Source organism: Phodopus roborovskii, unplaced genomic scaffold, assembly GCF_943737965.1.
Source record: "Phodopus roborovskii unplaced genomic scaffold, PHOROB, whole genome shotgun sequence".
Classification (NCBI taxonomy): domain Eukaryota; kingdom Metazoa; phylum Chordata; class Mammalia; order Rodentia; family Cricetidae; genus Phodopus; species Phodopus roborovskii.
This window is the reverse complement of record NW_026126469.1, coordinates 20,291,068-20,313,195: the sequence shown is the minus strand read 5'-3', so window position 1 is coordinate 20,313,195 and position 22,128 is coordinate 20,291,068. Positions and strand designations below refer to the sequence as shown.

General features: G+C 50.5%; 2 protein-coding genes across 2 annotated transcripts in view; one reads left to right on the top strand and one right to left on the bottom strand.

Moving 5' to 3' along the window:
* Positions 1 to 22,128, top strand: part of Dtx3l (deltex E3 ubiquitin ligase 3L) — a 795,722-nt gene that overhangs the window by 594,688 nt on the left and 178,906 nt on the right. The gene's annotated exons all lie outside the window — the stretch shown is intronic.
* Positions 1 to 22,128, bottom strand: part of Adcy5 (adenylate cyclase 5) — a 143,125-nt gene that overhangs the window by 26,086 nt on the left and 94,911 nt on the right. Inside the window, exons 4-8 of the mRNA XM_051191398.1 lie at positions 7,785 to 7,896; positions 6,385 to 6,512; positions 4,341 to 4,499; positions 3,288 to 3,429; positions 1,024 to 1,164 (exon numbers count right to left, since the gene is read on the bottom strand). Of these exons, the coding sequence (XP_051047355.1) occupies positions 1,024 to 1,164; positions 3,288 to 3,429; positions 4,341 to 4,499; positions 6,385 to 6,512; positions 7,785 to 7,896 (682 nt within the window). The remainder of the gene's footprint in view (positions 1 to 1,023; positions 1,165 to 3,287; positions 3,430 to 4,340; positions 4,500 to 6,384; positions 6,513 to 7,784; positions 7,897 to 22,128) is intronic.

The window sequence follows — 22,128 nt, the reverse complement described above, 5'->3', positions numbered from 1 at the left end:
ATGGCAGGTTAGTTTTTTTGTTTTTTTGGGTTTTTTTGTTTGTTTGTTTTTTGTTGTTTGTTTTTTGTTTGTTTGTTTTTGTTTTCTGACTGTGTATTATGTGTGTCACCTGCTACTTGTTAGGGGGCAAGAAGTAGAGCAGCCAGGTCCCTAACCTGTCCCTTGCTTCAGGCCACTAGCTTTTGTCTGCTTTAGTCCCGTGGGGGTCTGCCTCTTCCCCTAGGTTCTAGCTGCACCTAGTCTGACATACCTGAACTGTATTGCCAGCAGCTTGCCCCAGCTTACTCACAGTGACCACACACCCTGCTCTTGGCCTTGAGCCTCTCCAGCCCTCCTTCAGTGTAGACAGTTCCCACCCGTGAGCCAGGTGGCCTTGACCAGAGCAGTGTCCCCAGGAGAGGGAACTGAGGTCTAGGCAGAAAGCGAAAGTACTACCATTGGCACCTGGCTTCCAGTAACCCCCTTCTTTCTCTATGAATGAGCAATGCACCCTAAATTAGATTTGGGGGACACAGTGCCTTCAGTGGCTGTGTGACCTATAACCTGACATTCCTGCTAGAAGGCTGGTGTTAGCAAGGACAGGGTGTTTCTCAGCACAGAAGCAGAGGGGCCATCACCAGGCACTTGCCAAAGAGCACTGGATGATTTCTGAGTAGGCGAAATAAGGAAGGTGCTCTCAATTGCCCAGGAAAGGCATTAAGGGCTGTAAGGGGCCAGACAGGCCAGTGCCACCCAGCCCCATGGAGTCTTACCAGTCAATACTGAGGCTGCTAGAGGCCCTAGTGGGACATCCTAGTCTGGCCAGCCTATACCAGGAAGCTCTGTCAGGAGGAAGGGAAGGGCACTACCGCTATGTCCCCAATCGATGGGACAGCAGGACTCATGAAGCAGAACCAGGCCAGGGTTGGGAGTTTCATATTCTAGGTAAGGTCAGGTGACCCCCGCCTTCTAGATTTCCTCAGGCTGCTACCCCGGGGCCAGCCTTCATTCCCAACCCATGGGCATTGTGTGCCAGAGACTCACCATCCTCTTCATCTCCTTGGACACCTGGTTACCACCCAAGTGGTTGTAGAAGGGGCGCTCAGCTCCCCAGTGGGGTGGGTTGTGTCCTATGGAATTGGTTCTCTGGCGGTTCATCTTAGCAATCATGGCTTTCTCTTCTTTCTGAAGGACAACAGAGATGTGTCAGTGTGTGGGCAGAGCCATGGGAAGAGCCCTCGTGGGCAGGCCCTCACTCTCCAGGAACAAGAATCAGGCAGAATGAAAAATAGTTGCCTTTGAATGCCCTGGAACCTGTTCACCCAAAGTCTCCAGTGCTTGGCACAGGTAATTATGAGAGCTGGTCTCGAGAAATCAAGGGGTCGCACGCAAGAAGTGCTCCTTAAAAGTCTGAGCACAAGATTCTCTCCTGGAACTTCTCAATCCACTGGAAGGCCAAGTTCCCAAAGTCCTAAGAGATGCACGGCAGCCTGTCATGTAGCCTGCCTCCCCTCTAACGGGATGGGGGAGATAACTCCATGGGAGGGTTGAGCTTCCCTTCTAGTCCCCCAGGTAGCCAGGCCAGCTTGCACCCATGATCTCCATCCCTGGCAGGTTCTACTCAGTGGAATGTGGGGTTTGGCACCTATTAGGGTCTGCTTAGAGCTTCAAGGGTGAGTAGAGCCAGGGCTGAAGGTGCCCAGAGGCTGATGGAAGGAGAAGGGCCCTGGGCTCCAGTATCCACTTCTCCTAGGGTCTATCAGCAGAATAGACCTCCGCTGCTCCAAAAGCAGCTCCCAGAAACCTGACACAGAGTTACAAAAGTCAGAGACGGCAAGTCCATAAGCACATAGAGACTCAGCCAGCTACCTACTGTCCGACTGTCTTTCTGCCATTCCTAAAGGACACCAGAGGTAGATGTTTGATATAGGGTCTAGAGGGACACAGTGTCCCTAGGTTCACACTGCCAGGGGTGGTGGGGCTGCCACACCATCTCTTCTAGCTGCCAACTGGGGAGACCAAGACCCAGAGGGCCCAAGGGGGGAAGGTACAATGGAGGCTAGAGGCCTGTGCAGCAGGGACTGGAAGGAGGGACCTGGAGGGATTGAGAGGGTCTCAGCTCATTCACATCTGGCCAGGGAACAAGCAGATGTTTAGGAGATCTTCCCAAAGTGCTGCTCTCCAGACATTTCCCTTCCCCTACTGCTGCTCCTGGAGTGTCCGATGTGGCTCACTACAAAGGCTACTGCAGTTAGGATCTCTCTTCAGGTGAAGAGCAAGGTGTCCCCTGCTATCTGTCTCAGGACGGGACAGATGGGCACTGTCTTTTCCGCCCTGCCGCTATCCAGCTTACATACAGCTATTGTCTTCAGACTAAGTCCTTAAGCAACCGGGAGCTTTTTGGTGCCAAAGGGCACTGGCCACTGGATGCCCTCAGCGGGAGGATGGCAAGGTGTTCTAATTTGGGGGAAAGAGAGAAATGCTCCATTTGCTTTAAAAATTGAGAACACGGAACATGACATTATTAAAAATAGAACACTGAGGTCTACTAATAACTCAGTTGTTATACTTTGGCAGATGTGGGCTGAGACAAAGGGGAAAGAAGAAAGAAACCAGAACGTTAAAAGGATGACAGTTTCAAGAAACAAAGATGTAGGGGCCAGCAAGTTGACTCAGCCAGTGAGAGTGCTTTCTGCCAAGCTTGACGATATGAGTTCAATCCCCAGGAACAGCATGGTCGAAGGGGAGAGCTGACTCCTGCAAGTTGTCCTCTGACCTCCACACGCATGTCATGGCATGCACACTTTCACATTCATATATATACACACAATACACAGACAATAAATATATGTGTAATATAAACTTAAAAACAAAACAGACACCCATAGATGCAGGCTGAAGCAGAATCAACAAATACAGCCATCGGAGGGAATGCGAAAACAAGGAAGTGAGTAAGAGTGAGAACGGGAATAGGGAAGAGAGGAGGGGGTTGAGAAAAGGCCTAGCAAAGGCAGCCAGTGATTCCTCGGATGCTCGCCTCCATTCCGTGCCCCCCACCTCCCCGAGGCACCCTCGCTCACTGATCTGAGGCCTGTTGCAACTTTTGCTTTCAACTAAAGTGGAATGAAAATACCCCCTCTCCCCCATCAGCTTTGCAAGGGCTCATCACTGCCAGGCTCTTTCTGAGAAATGGGAGGCGACGCTGAGGAATTAATTCATCATTTTCCTCAGGGAAAGAACAAGCCAAGAAAAGGTTCCCATCCAAAGATGCCCCCCAACTCCCTGCCCCACAGGCTCTGCCCACTAACCCGCTTCTGGGTACAGCGCAGGATGAGGAAGGTCTCGATGCTGTGCTCCTTGAGGTAGGCGTTGCGCTCGCCACCACAGCCTGGCTCCACCTCATAGTCCCCATTCAGGTAGTTGAGTGTGGCCTTGGTGATATGAATTCGTCTACAGTGGGGGAAGGGCAGAAAGTGTGAGGTAAGGGCCACAGTTCGAGATCATTCACACCTCAAGGCCTCTAGCTCCGGTCCAAATGGCACCACCTTGTCATGATCAGGATGGCATTCCTGGCTCATTTCCAGCCGTCACCCTCCGGCACTTCGCCTAGCATGAGTGACCCTATGGCAGCCGACCCAAGGAACATGCCTCTCATCGTACAGTCACCCTGCTCAGAAACCAGCAGTGGCTCCTGCCACTCCACGCCTATCTCCAACCTGATGTCCAGGTCCCTCTTAGTCACCAACTGCTTCTCCTGCTGCCCCCGAAAGACTATCTGTACTATGTTTGTCCACGGTGTCTCCCGTACCTGTATCCTGCTCCCCACCTCACCCCTGCCCATTGGTCCCTTGGCCCTACCTTTCTCTCTACCCAGGTATCCTGTGCCAGCTGGTACTTCTGAGACTTGTAGGGAACTAGTCTCTCTCCTCTGAAATAGGTGGCGGCTCTCTACCACAAGTCACAAGCCACCATTTGTCATCCAATTAAATGCTTGGATGTTTGAGACAATATTCCTTATGACTTGTAAATAAAGTATGGTGAATAATCTGCTAAGTAAGCACGCTTGCTTTCCTTCCTTCCCTCTTTATTTTCTTTCTCTCGCTTTCATTTCTTCCCTCCCTCCATTCCTCCCTCCCTCCTTCTTTCCTACAGTGCTGGGGATTGAATCCAGGGTCTTGTGCATGTTAGGCAAGCAATCTACGGTACAGCTTCATCCCCAGCCTCACACCCCCACTAAAGAAATCTCTAATCCCACCTGCCCACAGCCTGCCCGCTCCTCCACCCTGCCTACTCCAGCCCCACCCCATGAGGTCTCTCCCGGGTCAGAAGGGAACTTTGGGTTCTGACCTGCCCTCACTCACCCCGCTTTGCCACCAGCCTCCATGTGGTTGGCCAGCGTAACATCGTTAGACCATACGTCGAACTGCCACTTTCTGAGACCAAGGACGCCGCAGTGTACTCTCCCACTGTGAATGCCCACGCGCATGTTCACGTTCACTCCTGTCACCTCTCGGACCAACCTAGGGATGGAGCAGGGATAAGGCTGGGATAGGGTCAGGGGCTAGGCATATAGAGCAAGGGTGAGGCTGGAAAGAGGGACTGGGTGAAAGGGGAGTTGGGAGGCGCAGGGGTCAAAGAGGCATTTCTTTCTGATCCATCCTAACCTGAAGGGGATCAGCGGGTGCTTGGGTGCCTGTTCAGATTAACCAGAGAAGTGCTGTCTCTGTCTCAGCCACAAGGTGGCAGTGGGCTGCACAGTAAAATCTACCCCATCTACCCAACTAGGTCCATTGCCATTGCCTCAGTCAATTAGACTGTTCAGAAAATTGTAAATGTACTGTGGTGCTATCTTGAGCCCATGGGGGAGATGTAGTCACCCTGAACCCTAATCATACATTGCTCTGGAAGCAAGGCAGACTGGAATGATCTTCCCAATGTTGATTGACTGGATTTAATGCCATGGCCCACTCCTCTCTCAATGTTAGCACGATACAGGAGATGGGCAGTTACATGGGTTACATGAATGTGGGGGCCAGGTGGGGTCACAACTATAGAAGGATACAGGAAGAGGTAAGTCTGGGAAAGTGCAGGCAGCTAGGTTGCTCCCTGAACTACAAGACATCTGTAGTCCCAATCACAAGCACCAAGACAGGGTTCCCAGTATGGGGTAGGCCCTTATAATCTCCCACGCTGAGGGAGCAGAAGAGGAGTTTCCACCCGTATCTGGGCTCCAGCCTGCTTAGGGTCTGCAGAGAAAAAGGTTCAGGGGATGGGGAAGAGTGGGTCCGGTTTGCACTTTAGAAGCTAGCCTTCCTTGACACTGGGCAAGCTGTGAAACTGGCAGTCTATATCTAGGCTCACCCCCACCAGCCCGCCCTCCACTCTGCCCAACTACAGGAAAGACTCAGGCCTCCTCATTTCTCTCATCCTGGGATCCACTTGCCAAGCATTATCAGTATTGGAGCCGCCCCTTCTATCTGAGGAGTGGTCCCTTCTGCCTGAGGTGTGGACTCTCGTGGAGAATAATGACTCCTCATTCTGTTGTTTCTCTCTTCTCCAGAGCTACCTGCTTCCTGAGGCTTCTCAATCCCCTCAGTGGAATCAAGCACTCCTCCCTGCAGGGGCTTGCAACTCTTACCTTGTGTGTCCAGGTGACACACTGGCTATCACTGCAGAGAGAGGCCAGGCCTTCCCTCCTAACACTGGCTGGACTTCGGGACATGATTGCATAAACAGTCATGCAGGAGACAGTCAATAAAAGCAAAAAAAAAAAAAAAAAAAAAAAAAAAAAGGGGGGGGCTAAACCCCTTCCTGGATAGCCACTCCGACCTTTGACCTAACCAACTACCTTTTACTGTGTTCTCATATAGGCTACTTTTAGAATTCAAAGTTACTTGAAACTTTCTGTGACCCAACCCCTAGCTGGTAATATCATTTAGGTTGTGTACATTTGTTTCAGTGATGAAGGGTTCCTTCCGTGGCCAGTAACAACAGAGCCTGGCCCAGGCTCCTTCCCTTATTGCTTACAGAGGAGTATATTATCTGTGATCGAATCCCAGGATATCTCTTTAGCCCACAAGAGCCTAACTCTCCCATCTAGGAGCTAGCATGCTTTGCATCGGGGATGGGGTTGTGAGAAGTGGTGAGGTTTTCGAGGCAAACCATTAGCTCAGGCATGGCCACTCCTGCCAGCTCTCTCCCTCTCCTGGAGCCTCCTTTGGGAAAGCTGCCCCCCCCCCAAGGAAAGAAAGGAGCCCTGGGGCAGAAGTGAAGGCTGAGGTACAGAACTGCCCACCAGCCCAGAAGGGACCCGGGTGCATCACACCACTCCCTGCTCCCATCAGTCACTACTCAGATGGTGGGTTGGTTCCCTGGAATGGATAAAGCCCTGAGGTAGGCACTTACGAGATAGCCTCGATCATGTCCATGCCCATCTCTACGCAGCAGTGGGCATGGTCAGCCCTGGCTTCAGGCAGCCCAGAGACGCAGTAGTAACAATCCCCGAGGATCTTAATCCGTAAACAGTGGTTCTCCTGGAAAGCAAATGCATTTTAAGAATCCAAACTAGTGGGAAAGAGAGTGGGAGGGGAAGGAATAAAAAACAAAGATTTACCCATGCCTCAAGCGAACTGCCTTCTACAGAAATGGGCCCAGTCCCAGTTTCAGAGCCAGGGTTATTGGAAGTGTGGGACAGGGAGGATAATGACTAGGGCAAGCATCTCTGGTCCCACTCCTGACCCCAGAAGCATACCCCTGCATCTTGTAATTCCATCAACAGTTTTGATTCGTGTGTGTGTGTGTGTGTGTGTGTGTGTGTGTGTGTGTAAACATGACTGAAGTCAGCAGAAATGAGCTTGAGCCAGAAATCCATATGACCCTCAGCCTGCCCGAGATTTAAAAAAAGGAATGTTCGGCTGTGCCAGCAAACACATGAATGCCAAACAATGAATATAGACCAGCACCTGTGGCCACCGCCAATGCCTAACTAGGAGTGAGATGGTTACCCTTAGCCATCAGTTACACTAGCTGCTTGACTGACTCTGTGCTACCCCAAGAATCTGGGACAGTGGGAGTGGGGTGGCCGTGAGGTCTACCCAGTGCTCAGGCAGCAAGCATGTGTCCATCTACCTTGTTCAAGCTCAGGGATGGAGGATACCCATCTAGTACCTTCAGTGGCCCCAGAAAACCCCTGGTCACAACAGACTCTACTCCACATTCTAGTCTAGAACCCTGTCTACACACAGGGCTGTGCTCTATGCCAGTGGACATGTAGTAAGTGGCTACTTACAAGGCATGACTCTACAAAGACTCATCCTGGAGAAGAATGAGTAAAAACAGAGACTGTGTGACTGAGTGTCTTGGTTGCCATTCCCTGCTGTGAGGTGTCACTTCTGTTTTTGTCCAAGTGCTGGTGAGTTCTCTTTCTGGAAGACTCTGGGGAAGGCACCCAGCTGCTTACAGGGCCTGGTGGACATTCAGATGCATCCTCTCATCCCCCTGGCCAACCTCACCAAGAATGATGTGCCCCAGGGCAACAGAAATTTCACTAACACCCCGCAGGCATGCATGGAGCAGTCCCTTCAAACTACTCATAGCCAGGGATAGTGTCTCCCCACTGTGTTGCCAGAGATGGTGTGGGACATGAGGACACACTCTGCAGTCTGACAGAGTTCTCTACCCATCACAGGTGCCCAAAACCAGTTTCCACCAAGTAGAGTAGACTTGGATTAATATCCTCAACGTTAAGGCCCTCCCCTGACAGCCCTGTCCAGGCCACCTTCTGGCCCACACTCAGGGTGACTCACCGCAGCCAACTTGTCAAAGCGGGCAAAGAGCTCATTGAGGGTCATGACCAGTTCCTGGGCAGTACACTGGGAAGCCAGGCTGGTGAAGCCCTCGATGTCAGCAAACAGGATGCTGGAGACAGAAGGAAAAGGAAGACTTGCTATAAACTGGATACCCGTGTCCCCCACATCCATACAGTGCATCCTGGTGCCCACTGTAAGGGTTTTAGCAGCAGGGCCCTGGGAGATGACGTGGGGCCTTGTGAATGGGATTAGTGCCTTATGAGAAGAACAGGAGAGCTTGCCTCCCGGCCCTGCTGCCATGAGAGTATGTGAAAGGGCTGAAAGATGGCCCTCACCAAACTCTAGCCGTGCTGGCACCGTGGGCTCAGACTTCCAGACTCCAGAAATGGAAGACAGTTGTTTACAAGCCACACAGCATGGTACCCTGCCACTGCAGTGGACAGACAAGACAGGCCTTTGCTGGGGAGTGAAGTTGGGGCTGTATCCAGGGACCTTGGGAGTATCTCAGGCACTAGGATGGCTACAGGCTACACGAGTCCCGGGGGACGGGGATGTGTCCTAGAGTTTCCAGTCACACTCTTGTCACTGAGGGAAGTGAGGGCAGGAACTTGAGGCAGGAACTGAAGCAGAAGCCATGGAAGAATGTTGCTTACTGGCTTGCTCTCCGTGGCTTCCTCAGCCTGCTTTGTTATATAGCCCCTCCCACATTAATCGCTACTTAAGAAAATGCCCCACAGACTTGTCTATAGGCCAATCTTATGGAGGCATTTTCTTGATTAGGATCCCCTCTTCTGCTGGGGGTGGTGGTGGTGGTGCATGCCTTTTAGCCCAGCACTTGAGAAGCAGCGGCAGGCAGATCTCAGGCAGCTCTGTGAGTTCAAAGCCAGCCTGGTCTACAAAGCTACACAACCCCCTCCAAAAGAGGTATGTATAGGTTTGTGTGGAGTTGATTCCCAAGGGCTAATGGTGAGAGGACAAGGGTACTAGCCTCTCCCACTAGCGGGGAGACCCCTGGTCCTGTTCTTGGAACTTTCACGGCACTCTGATCCCTGATGCCCTGTTTGTACACTTGCTCTGGGAAGTATGGGCCAGAGCAGTGCCCCAAAGATCTCTCACTTCCTAGTCTCAAGCAGACCTCAAGTCTGACACCCCACGGGAGTCCCTTGGAAGGGACAGGCTGAAAGAGCAGAAGAGCATGGGTAGAAACCCCCTACCCCTGCCATTACCTGGGAGTCCCTGGATTCTCCTGCTGGGACCTCCAGCTTCACCATCCAGGGGTGTCATCAGCCACAACAGCCAGCTATGGCTTTTTGTCCATTCTTGTGGCTCTTGTCCTTTAGTGAAAATCTTTTTTCTTGCAAAACAGGCCACAAGAGGGAGGGTCCTCGAGGCCAGAGTGCATAAGGGCCTGTACATGTTTGATTTCTTGAGAGGGACACAAAAATGTTCTAACCGTCATGGACTAAGCTGCTGCTGGTAGACAAGCTCTGAGTGAAATCATCTCCCTGAGCCCTCGGCCTGGTAGCTCACACACCAGGGACTAGGCCTCTGCTGGGAGGTACAGACCCTAACACAGTAGACACTTCCTCCAAGTTTATGCTCTCCCCTACACACCCACAGACCTAGCTTCAAAATTAATGCTAAATAGATTTTGTAGTTTTATTCCGAATGTTTACTGGTATACGGAGTGTGTCTTTTATTTATAATAAAAATTTTGAACTGCATGTGAGAATTTATATGCAGATGTCTGTATGTTCCTGTACATGCACACACGGGTGAGGTGTGTGAAATGGATGACTTCCTCGATCGATATTCACCTTATTTTTGAGACAGGGTTTCTCACTGAACCTGGAACGGAACAACTGACTAGGTTGGCTGGCCGGCAAGACCAGCAGCCTTTTGCCTCCGGCTCTGGCTCTTCATTGCTAGAACTGGAGGTGTGTGCCGCTTTGTCCAGCACTTGGCATGGGAACTGGTGATCCAAACCCAGGTCCCATTCCTGTACAGACTTTGCCTCAAGCAGCCGTCGTTTCTTCCTGAAGTTGAACCACCCTGTACCTTTTGATGAAGCATGTCTTTTATCACGATGTTAGCTGTGGCCTTTCTGACCTTCCCTGGGCTAGTCAAATCCCAGAGACAGTGAATAGCTGTGTTCTTTTCACATGTAGACTGATAAACGAGAGCCCCCTTACCTTTGTAGACTCTTAGGGACAGCTACGAGGTGATGGGACAGTGGTCCCTGGGGTTTATCCAAACTGGCCAATCAAGAACTTCTCCACCCAACATTACTTTCCTTCCCACAATAAAGGCTCTGGTCTGCATTTTCCTTCCCTCCCCATAATAAATACTTCATTATTTTGTTACCATATTTACTAGTTTAACTTAATATTTTTTAAGTTATTTTAAACACACTGAAGCCGGGAGGTGATTTCCTTGAACCCAAGGCCCTGGATTCCATCTTTGGCAGCACAAAGTAAAATGATACAATATATAATATATTCCTTTATGCTCCTACATATATTCATTTCAGCCTCACAGCTACCCTATGAGGTTAGTGCTTGCTTTTAAGAGAAGGGAATTACAGCACAAAAATATTGAATCATCAGCCCAAGGCCACACAGGCAACCTGGATGCTCACTCCAAGAGTACATGTTATATGGTCTGTCAGCCCCATAGTCACTCAGAATAAAAACATCCTGTGGTGTCCTGGCAGTGACTATGGGGGCATTTTCCACAGTTGCTCACAAACCCACAGAGCAAACCATCAGGGCACATGTTAACAGTCTGGGTTACCAGGAAAGGCATCCTGGGGTTTGGTCTAGGCTATCCCAGAGAAAAAACACAGGAACAGCTTAACAGACACATTTCCATGCCTGGACTCCTCCAGCTCCCTAGTTCCAATCTAGGCCAGTAGTGGTGACTGCAGGATAATGGTTGGAGTGAGTGACACATGGACAAGACAGACTCCACGCTGCAGATGAGAGGAGAAAGGAGAAGACATCAGACGGTTTCTCCACGGGCTGCCGTGGTTCTGGATGAATAGGATTGTGGGGCCTCATGAACTCTGGTGGAACATCCAGATGAAAAGTCTGGGATGGGGAATTCCTCTGTATGCTGTGAATATGTTCCTCTTATTGGCTGATGAATAAAGCAGTTTTGGCCAATAGACCGGCAGGATGTAGCCAGGCAGGAAGACTAGGAGAATGCTGGGAAGACTAGCCAGACTAGGAGAATGCTGGGAAGAGGAACTTAGTGAGTGGCCAGGGAGATGCCATGTAGCTGCCAAGGAAAAGAGAGGCCTGGGCTTCACTGGTAAGCCAAGACCACATGGAGATACATAGATTAATAGTTATGAGTTAATAATTGAGAGCGCTAGTCAGTAAGAAGCCTAAACCATTGGCCAGTTTATATTAACATAAGCCTCTGTGTGCTTGAGACTAAATGGCAGCGGGACGGGCGGAACAGAAACTTCCGTCCACATTTCTGCATCTGATAACCTCTCCACTGATGCAGCAATCCAAATCAGTCCAAGTCAAACCAAATTTGAAAAAAACCCACATTTAATGGATACAGTATTCCCAGATGACTTTCTAGCCCCCCAAAGAGGAGATGAAAAGAGACGGAAAACCCAGGCGTCTGCTTTCTGGGGGGCAGTTTAAATACCCCGCGGGAGTGGCCTTGAGCATCTCTGGGGGAGGGGTCATTTGTGGGCTTTCTGGTGGAAGCTCCACCCCAGCCCTTAGAACCCACATACCCAAAGAGTCTGGAAAGTTCTGGTGGAATTTCCACACCCAGGCCCCCTCCCTCCCCTCTCTCCAAACCCTGCTGCATCTCAGAAAGCCCACCAAATAATGGCCTCTCCCAAAAGTGAGGTAAGGTCTCAGCCCACCTTCCAGAGATGCTCAAGACCACTCCCACAGGGTATTTTAACTGCCCCCGCCCCGAAAACAGACTGGTGATTTTCCGGCCTCTCTTTTCTGTCTCCTCTCCTGGGAGAGGGGGCTGGAAAATCATCCATCAAACCTGGGCTTTTTCTAATTCGGTTTGATTTGGTCTGATTTGGATTGCTGTGCCAGTGGAGAGGCTTATCGGGTGCAGAAACTTTTCACTTTTCCTACCTGTAGATGGGTTCACAGCCCTGCCTAGAGGGAGGCCAACTGGCATGGTAGGAGACAGTGGGCTGCCCCCTAATCTTGGTTCTTCTTTTCCTTCTTGTTTCTCAGGAGGACAGAAAGAGGAGTCTTTCTCAATCTCTATAAACGTGTTGGTTACATTTTTATTCAGGGAAACCAAAACCAGTGGCAACTAGGGTCAAGATCAGCTGGACACAAATAAGGCAAGCAGAGAACCTCCCGCTTAGCTGTCATCTTGTTTAATTTGGGATTCACCAGGCACCATACCCACTGGCTGGTCCGCCCTGGGATGCCTTTGAGACTGCAGAGGAGGCGAGAAAGCCCCTAACCCTGCAGAAGTAAGACTACCGTGGGGCATCTCAAAGCAGAGAAAGGAGGATGGGGGAAAGTATGGCCCCAGGAACACGAGGCAAAGGTGTGTGATCTCAAGGCCTCGTCAAACCAAAGGTCACTGAGCCACTCAGAGGGGACTATCTCTGTCACCCCAGTAAGTAGTGCAAGTCTCTGGCCTGTTGGTCACTGCCTTCCACAGAAGACCTTGACTGCTGTGAGAGCTCTTCTCCTTTCTACTCTTACTGCTATAGGTCAACAGTCCTTGGACACCATAGTCCCTGGCTGGTGTCCCTTAGAGTCCCCTGGGAAGCTTTCCTGTGGAGAGGCCTCAGAGCCCCGGCCCCAGACATTCTGGGACTTTGCTGTGGTGATTTTACTGTTGTTCCAGGTGAAGCTTCATTGGTAGCTAGAGATGAGGACCACTGTCCTTGCTTAAACGGCACCTTCTTCACAGGGTCCCACCACCCTGATCTAGACATGTGGCCCCTCATTTATGTATATTGTCCTTCTCTCCCACACCTTTCTCCTTTACAATTTAACCATTCAATATGCAATAGTCCCCTCTTAGCCATGTTTTGCCTTTAACCATTTCAGTTGCCTACAGCCAACTCTAGTCTAAAACCATCCCACGTAAACTCTAGAAATAAACATTTTCTGAGTTCCAAATGGCGCACCTTTCTGAGTAATGTGAGGAAATCTTGTTCCATCCCACAGTCTCACCTGGGCCTGATTCAGGTCTCTGTCTAGCAATGTGTCCACGCTGTATATGCTACCTTCCTAGCAGTAACCTAGTAGTTGTCGTGGCTTTCGTATCCACTGCCATGATCCGATAGCCACTGAGGATCACAGTGCTGTGTCTGGGCTCCAAAGCGTAAGACTGGTGTGTGGGGGGGGGGGGGGAGATGTTAACAATGCCAAAGAGAAGCTTAAGTGTTCCTTTTGGTTTTTCCAGACAGGGTTTCTCTGTGTAACAGCCCTGGCTGTCCTGAAAGTCACGTTGCAGACCAGGCTGGCCTTGAATTCACAGAGATCCACCTGCCTCTGCCACCCTAATGCTGGGATTAACAGCATGAACCCCACACCTGGCTGTAAACGTTCCTTTTAAAAAGTGAAAAAAGTACAAGTTTATTTAGTTTAGTAGGGGCTTCGAAAACACTGCATAGTCAAGGTTCTAGACTGCCTGCTGGAAAGTGTAAACAGGCCTCTACTGGGGGCCTGGGAAATTATCTCCATGTGTCAGGGGAGCACTGTACACAACCCTGTGGCTATTTGTTACTTACTCTGTCCTTCTCTTCCCCCTCTTCCTGGAAATGTGAACTCTTTGAGGAAGAGGGTCTCATCTCACTGCTGTATCCAATTCCTACAGAATTTGCAGCTGCAGGACTGACTGGGAACTGGCTCTGTCTGCATTGCCCTTGGCTTGACCCCACCCCCACCCCCACCCCCGCCCCAATCTGGCACCTACATCATAGGAACCCATATTAGTTTAAAGAACTACCATGACAAACTAGCTTAAATGCTGCAGACGTACCCTCCCTACAGCTCTGGGTCTGGAAGTCTGAAGTCAAGGTAATGGAGGGACCAGGGCCACACTCGCCCCTGAGACTTGTGCTTCTGGGGTACCCATCGACCTTTGGCATCGCTAAGCCAGAGGCTGCAACATTCAGATCTCTACCTGTCGTCACACAACACTTCCCTCTTCTCAGGATGACAGAAGTCATATTTATATGACAAGTAGGAGCTCACCTTAACTTACAGACTCTATGAAGCTCCGCTAGCTCTGTGAAGCTAGCAGTCTCTCCTACCCGTAGGGATCTGTTCCAGAACCCTCCGTGCACACCTGAGGTCATGGCTAATACAGAACCTGTGTTTTATCCTCTACACACACATGCCATAAAGTTTAACTTGTGACTTAGACATAGCAAGAGGATAATGATAGAAACAGGATAGCTGTAACAATACTGACCAAAGCAGCGTGCATATGAATGTGCTCGCTCTCTCTCAAAATTCCTGAATGTGTCACTGAGCTTCCCTCTCCTTCTTGCATATGGCTGACCATAGATAACCTAAACCATGGAAAGCAACATTTAGATAAGGAGGTCACGTTCTTGAGTGCTAGGGTCGACATTTCAGCTTATCTTCTAGGAAGACACAGATGGTCCATAGCAGTTCCTCATGCTTTTTTACTGAAAGGGAGAGAATGATCACAGCTTCAGGGCAAGCAAGAGAACAAATTGTGAACCCCCTCCCTCCTTCTGCCTCACAGGGCCTCCTGGGATCCCAGCATGCCACCTCAGAGAGGAGTCGGTGAACCCTGGGATCTGTCACAGAACCAGCATGGTTACCAAGGCCAGAAGATACTGTGTGGTTATCAGCAGAGAGGTTTCTAAACCTGAGCTCTCTCCAGCTGCTGGGGGCAGGGGAAGATTCCTGTGAGGCTCTCTCAGGTCCTGGGGAAGCAGGGCGGGGGTCACCCACAGCCACCCGGGAGTCATGCCAAGCATGTCTAACCTGGGCTGGGAGAATCTCATACAAGGTCTCTGAGGTCCCAGCTCTGACCCTGAAAACCTCTCTGGCCCATCCACAGAAACCACTACCTGTGTCTGCATTCACCCTTTGAGAGGGGTAGTCCATTCTTCTTTTGTGGGAGGATTTTGCTTTGTGACTGTCCCTTATGGAAACTCCTGTGTTTCACGGGGTCTCCCCAATACAGACCATCTGGCTTTATTGTCTGTAGCCCTGGAGATTCTAAAGCCAGATCACAGACCAGCACCAGACCCATATAAGCAGAAAGATGTTAACTCATACATTAGCTTATTTGAGATCTTGTCTTGCCAGGACAGTGGGTCCTGAGAGAGACTAGGCACTGGGGATAGGACCCACATGGGGGAATACTTTCCCTAATGATCTGACCTCAGTCACTCCCTAGCTAGTCTGACACAAGTCTGGGGCATGTCATCAATTACCACCATAGGTCCTTTGCAGCCCTGTTCTGTCCACAGGCATTTCCTTACCCTTGTCCCCTCTTCCTGCCAACAGGCCCTGTGACTTATGAGTTGTCAGCATCTGGTCCAGCTCCTACACATAGGGCCACATCCTGCAGCATCACTGGGCACTTAGGACAGGGCGGGCTGGCAGTGCTAACAATTGTGATTGCAGAGTCTCGATCCCTGTATCCTCACCCAGATCGGGGCTATGGAATAGGGGGCAGAAAAGAGAGGGAAAGTCTCAGCCCACCTCTGACAGCTCTGGGGCCAGAGGCACCCTGGGATGCCCCTACCACGTGGATGCTGAGAGTCTCAGTGACTAAGCCTGTGCAGGAAACCATTTCTTTGTGTCCAACAGAGATGCCCCTGCAGCACCCACCCTCTATCTCCTCCAGATCACCTGGCCTGGACAGACACTTGAGCTCGTGGCCTTGCCAGATAAAGGCGCACAATGAATGAGTCATTCACATCCCCTCAGCGAGTTGGCACGACCAGGTATGAACAGTCTTCAGAGCTTTTATCCAGCAGGTGTGTTTTAAATGACTCGGCATCAATGAGAAGAAGGACCTGCCACAGGCTGGAATGGAAATGGGGGATGGCCTAGGACCCCACCACCACCACCACCACCACGGCAGGAACAGGGGCATCACTTCAGTAAGTGGGGTCTAAGAGGAGAAGAAGTTGGGAACCTCGGATCAACACATATCCTGCAATCCACTTTGCTAGCTAGCCTTTGGGCCTCCTGAAGATTCCAGGTCACCCCACAACCACATCCCACCCTTGCCACACAAGCAACGGAACCTGACGGTGCCTGTGGACCCTCATCCAGGGGTGTGGCAGGCTCAGGAAAATGCCTCTAAACCAGAGGCCCACAGAGGAGGCTGCACCAAAACCCAGCAACAGTCAACCCAACCTGCGTGAATTGCTTTTCTTTTTCTACACCGCCTACATTTTCCAATTTCACTACAAAACACAAGCCTTTATATAATAAAATGTTTATGTTTGAAAGGCTGAAAGCAAATCACTCTTTTAGACTCTGATTCTGACCCACTCATCTTCACGATGCCTTCCTTGACTTAGCCCACTCGGAATAATCCTTATGTCTGAATTCTTGGTAGGATCCGACCCACGGGTCACACCTGTGTGTACGTGTCTCAGAAGCACAGCGTGGCAGCGTGGCATGCTCAGCCACAGTGGCCCCTGTCAGTTCTATCTCCTCCCCCTCTCCTGGCTCGCCTGAGCCTTGGTTTCCAGAGCTGAGAGCTAAGTCCTTGCTGATTGTTGGCTCCATCCCCCGCTGGTCCTCATACTGTGTCCCAACACAGATGTGGGCCTTTTGTGAACCCCAAACAAGGACAGACCGAAGTCCTTGAGCAGGTGCTGTCAGGAAGACCGGACTGTGGAAGCCTGGTGGGGGTGGGGATCATACCCGTTTATCACATGAGCCAGCAGCCCCACTTCTGGGCACAGACCCAGACAAATTGAAAGCCGAGGAATGAACAATACTTGTTCAACCACGCACACAGCAGTGTCACTTACAACCACTAAAAGGTAAAGCAGCCCAAGGGGCCATCACAGGAAGAAAGGACAGTGGAAATGTGGCATACACAAATGGAGAATCACTCAGTCTCAGTAAGGGAGCAAATCCTGATCAATGCCACAACCTGGCTGAACTGTGAGAACATTATGCCAGGCAAGCCAAGCCAGTCATCAAAAGCACAATTTCTGTAAGGTTCTACTTATATGAGATATCTAGAATAATCAAACTGATAAGGATAGAAAGAAAAAAGGCAGTTTCTGGAGTGAAGGTGGAGGTGTGGGGAGATGTGTTTAAGGGCTATAGTTTCAGTTTGGGAACTGCAGTGTTGGAGGTAGGGATGGTTGCACAACGCTCACTGTGGCTAATGCCACTTATACTAACAAGGATGGGTTCTAAGCATGATCAATCTTACACTAGATCAATCTTTTAGAAGATTTATCATGTATTTATATGTGTATGTATCTGTGTATTGGTATGTACATGAGCATGCAGTTGTCCACCGAGGCCAGAAGAGAGTGTTGGCTCCCCTGGAGCTGGAGTTACAGGATACTGGGAGCTACCAGATGTGTGTGGGTGCTGGGAACTAAAATACATCATTCCATAAGAGCAGCAAGCTCTTGACCACAATGCCATCTCTCTAGAGGTCCAGCTCCCGTGGCCCCCAACAGAACTGGCTGGGTGGTCAAGCCACTGTTCTCAACAGCCCTCTGCTCAGCTCTTATATTCCAATAGGAGCTGGATATTCCCTAATAGTGCCCTTTTCATAGCATCACCTGGCACATAGTAGGATCTCGGTAAATGTTTGCAAGGCAGAGACCATTTGCAACCATAATTGATAAGGAAGAGAGTTGGGCTCACTTATAGCATTAGGTTTGAGATGCCCATGGTCCATTCCTCACATGGCTGAGGATGGACTGAAGGTCTGTACTTTGCACACTCTGCCCCCAGAAGGCACACTCCATCCGTGGGTATCTAAGCATCTCAGTCATGGTCCGTGATCATTATAATTCAGAACCACACCACACGGTGGCTGAGCCAGACGCTACAGCAACTTGGGGAATGCAGCCATGTCCTTGAAGGAGACAGGAAAGAAGATAACCTTCAAGGGAGAAAGGAACTGGAGAGGGGGAGCCTGGAGAAAGGCGGGGGCATGGAGGTCAGCTCCCCATCCCTTAAATTCAGGGAGGGGGCATACTACCTCATTTGCAGCCCATGCCACGCTGTCCCTCTGCAGGACACCTGCTGAAACCTCAGGGTTGGTGGGTACCAGGGAAGGAGACAATGAGGCTCAGATTCAATGTCCCATGTGAAACTCCAGAAGTAGGGAGATAAGGATGGGGGCTGGGGCAAAGACAAGTTACCTTGGAAAGAATGTACTTCCCCAGCAGGGGTCTGCACCCCCTAGAGGTGGTGGTCTTCTGTTCCACCCTATAAGGAAAAATCTGGAATGGTCCTAGCTCATTCTACCACCTAACACTTTTACTTGTTTTTTTTTTTTTTTTTTTGAGACAGGGTCTCTCTGTGGTTTGGGAGGCTGGCCTCGAATTCACAGAGATCTGCCTGCCTCTGCCTTCTTAGTGCTGGGATGAAAGGCGTGCGCCACCACTGCCCGGCACACCTAACACCTTTACACCCCAAGAACTCCAGTGAGAGTTAGGGGAGTCAAGTGAGGGACACCCTCATTCAGAAGGACCACCATGGAAGTCAGGAGTCCCTTCATTTTTTGCCCTCTGGCCTCTGGAGTAGTGGATTACCACCTGATCTTGATGCCACCTTGGCAGTCTCCATGAACATCAGAAAATAGATTACTAAGCAGGCTGGGGACTTTCCTGGCATGTACCCTCAACTTCAGGTGTCTCCCAACATTGGCCACCTTCAAGTCACTACCAGAGACATTATGTACATTAACTTCAGCATCCCCAGGAATAGCATGCACCTTTTACATGCCTCCAGGGATGGTATATATCTTAATTTCAAGTCACCTTCAGAGACAGTGTCCCTTAGCTCCAAGCCATGCTTCCTGTCTCTAGTATATCCTGGAGTGCAGCTTGTGACTCCTCAGATTAAGGCAGAGGTGCCACATCCATTAAACAGATGAATGAACACACACCTCTATCCCTAGGCTATAACAGAAAACAAGGCTCTCATCGGGCGACCGTCCACAGCCCCGGATCCCAGCTGACAGGGCTGGGAAGTGTGCCATTCTGCTCCATGCAGATACTTGTCTTGCTCCACTCCACAATGTGACCTCCTGGCAGGAGTGAGCTGGGATGTCTGTCCCGTCTATACTGTATCCTCTTCCTCTAGCCCAGTGGTTGCGACCCTTTTGGGGGTTGAATGACCCACTCACAGGGGTCACCTAAGACCATCAGGAAATACAGGTATTATATTATGATTCATAACAGTAGCAAAATTACAGTTATGAATTAGCAATGAAATAACTTTTTGGCTGGGGGTCACCATAACATGGGGAACTATTTTAAAGGGTCGCAGAATTAGGAAGGCTGAGAACCACGGCTCTAGCCCTCTGAGGCTTGCTGTCCCTTAGGAGTGAAAGCACTCTCTGAGCCACCAGCCACGGGGGCTGACACAGCCCATCTGTCAGCACTCATCAGACAGGAGTGGCATCTGGGACCTCTTGTCACAACCAGTGCTAGCCCAGGACCAAAGCATTCCTGGAGCTCCTTGGTGAGCCTCAGCTGGCACCCCAGGGGCTGTTTGTTATGGGTTGATTTACTTTCTTTGTGGCCTTGCTCTTGCTGGGAGCAGAGGGCAGCATGCCATCACCCTCTCTAAATATTACAACTCTGCAGAGAATTGAAGAATGTGACTCATCACCCTTTCCCTCTCCAGCTAAGAACCCTGGGCCTTTTTCTGCTGATTATGGGTGGGATAAGAATCTAAAAAACAACAGCAACAATCATCACAGCAGCTGACTGCTGAACACTGAGACAGCAGCATGGCTAAGCACTGACTCCTCATCATTCCACTCCAGCCTGCAGTAAGTGAGACCCCCGCTCTTGTACGTGCAGATGAGGGAACTGGGGTTCAGTGGCAAAGTGCCTTGTTCATAGTCGTACACAGCAGACTCTAAACCCCAGATCCTAGGCCTACGCTCTGGACTCATGGCTTCTCTGTGAACCTGGCCCCAGTTGTGCTTTCAAACTATGATTTGTACCATGACTACCCAACCTAAACTAAAGTTCCACTCCAATTCTGAGACTGCTTTGATCATGTGCCTCTCCCCAAGGCTACATCCAGGCTAGGAACCAAGAAGGAGACCCCAGCAGAATGTTTGTATGATTGTGGCACCCTAATCCCTGATGTACACTATAGATTCTATCCCTTCCCAAAGACTTAGGATTCTGTCCCCTTGAACACCACAGCATCTTCATTTTTCTCTCTGTCTCCTCTTTGCCAATTGCTGTCATCAATCTGGCTTGTCCTAGATAGAAATATGTCCACTGTGTTAGGGGCCTGTGCCTTGTGGATACTGAGATAGCTCTGTGACTTTAATTTTGATGATCTGGAGTCACTGCTGGGAGTGGGGGCAATGGGACCTGGAGCAGGGGCCATTCCTTGAGATCACCACTGTGAACTGAGCAGGGATGGATACCTCTTTGCTGGAGGGCTGGGGCTGAGAACCCAAGCCAGGCCGTTTCTCAGAGCAGATTTTCCTTCATATTACTTATGCAGACATTAATGGAAGCAATGGGAAGGTCAGCTGAGCTCAAAGTACCCTTGTCCCCTGCCAGGGACATGGTCACAAGAGCTCAGGACCCAGCTCTGACATGTTGGGGACACTTGAGGAACACCCCTTTCCCACCTGAAACTCAAGACTTGTATCGGCTCTGACGGGCAGAGAAAGCTATTCCTAGGTAGAGACCTCAGATCATATGAGAGCTCTGAGGTTTATCAGGCATGTGGTTAAACGCCCATAATACATACTACACCACACACACACACACACACACACACACACACACGAGAGAGAGAGAGAGAGAGAGAGAGAGAGAGAGAGAGAGAGAGAGAGAGAGAGAGAGAGATTTTACCCTCCCTCTCCTCTGGGTCTCTTTCCTGCCAAGGGCTCTCCAAGCTTCCTCTCAGAGTCCTTGTCCAAACCCTCTACCTTGGTATAGTAACATATATTCCAAGTCAGAAAACTTTCTGGGGACAAGTGTCCCTCTTAGCCAGCCAAGGACCATGGATAAAGAGGAAACCTCTGGGCCTCTATTTCCTGGTCTCCTGTATGGTGGGGATGAAAACAGACCAACCTTTTACATGTGTGGGGACCATGGGAACACAGAAAGCACCAGGGAGGTGACATTCTACATCTGAGGACAGGCAGAGGAGCTGGCATGCCTTCCACTTTACAGGGCTCATGCCCACAGGTCAGATGGCAGCCCCCAGACCTCTGCCAGGTGAACATCTGCCTGGGAGACCCTGGTGGCTACTGGCCATCTTGGCTCTGCCTGATATGAAGCGTGGGTGGGCTACAGGGGAGCTGCAAAATTTGCCCAGGAAAGAACACAGATGTGTGGTGCAGCTGTACTGTTCTCTCAAAGCCTTTGAGTTGTAAGAGACAGGTGCGAAGGGTCATTAATTAATGCAGAATGGCCATCGCAGATTTCAGAGCACATCTGGATGCTGAACAGCTCTGCTGGTTCTACATGCAAATCACAGTGTTATGTTCCCCTCCATCCTCGCTGACAGCCATCGTGGGGGCGGTTTGCACAACCCAATGGCTCCTTTGACTGAAAATAGCCCAGGCCTCCCAAGATCCTCTTCACTCAAACGCAGAGAACTCAAGCCTTAAGAAATTTTGCCCAAAGAGAAAGTAACTTTCCTGAAGCTGACAGTGGCCCCTTTTCTGGGCATATGGGAGAATTAGCAGGCTCTTCGTGAGCCATGGTGGATGAAGGCCACCTGTGTCGCTTACGTCCCTGTGGAACTCATAAGCAGATTTTGCACTCTATTAACCTACATCTGTTTGCACATCCCTGCTGTCAGCGGCTTCTGCCTAGGGAGGCAGCCAATGAGCGGCAGAGGCAAGGTGGGCTTACCATGCTGGCTGGGGTCTCAACCCAACTGGATCTATGAGTTAGGAATGCTGTTTGTGCTACCCCCCCCCCCCGGTAGGGATGTCAAAGCATCCATGATGAGGTGGGCAAGGCCTGGGACAGTGGCTCGCACACGCAGGCGTAGAGGGCACACGAGAGGCTGGTGAAGAGGACTATAATGAGTCTGGTGTTCTATCTTTGTCAGGCGAGGGGTCCCCGATAGCTGGTCAGCTCCTTGTCTCTCCTTTCTCTATTCTCTCTTACAGCCTTGCTGCCTACTTCAGATCC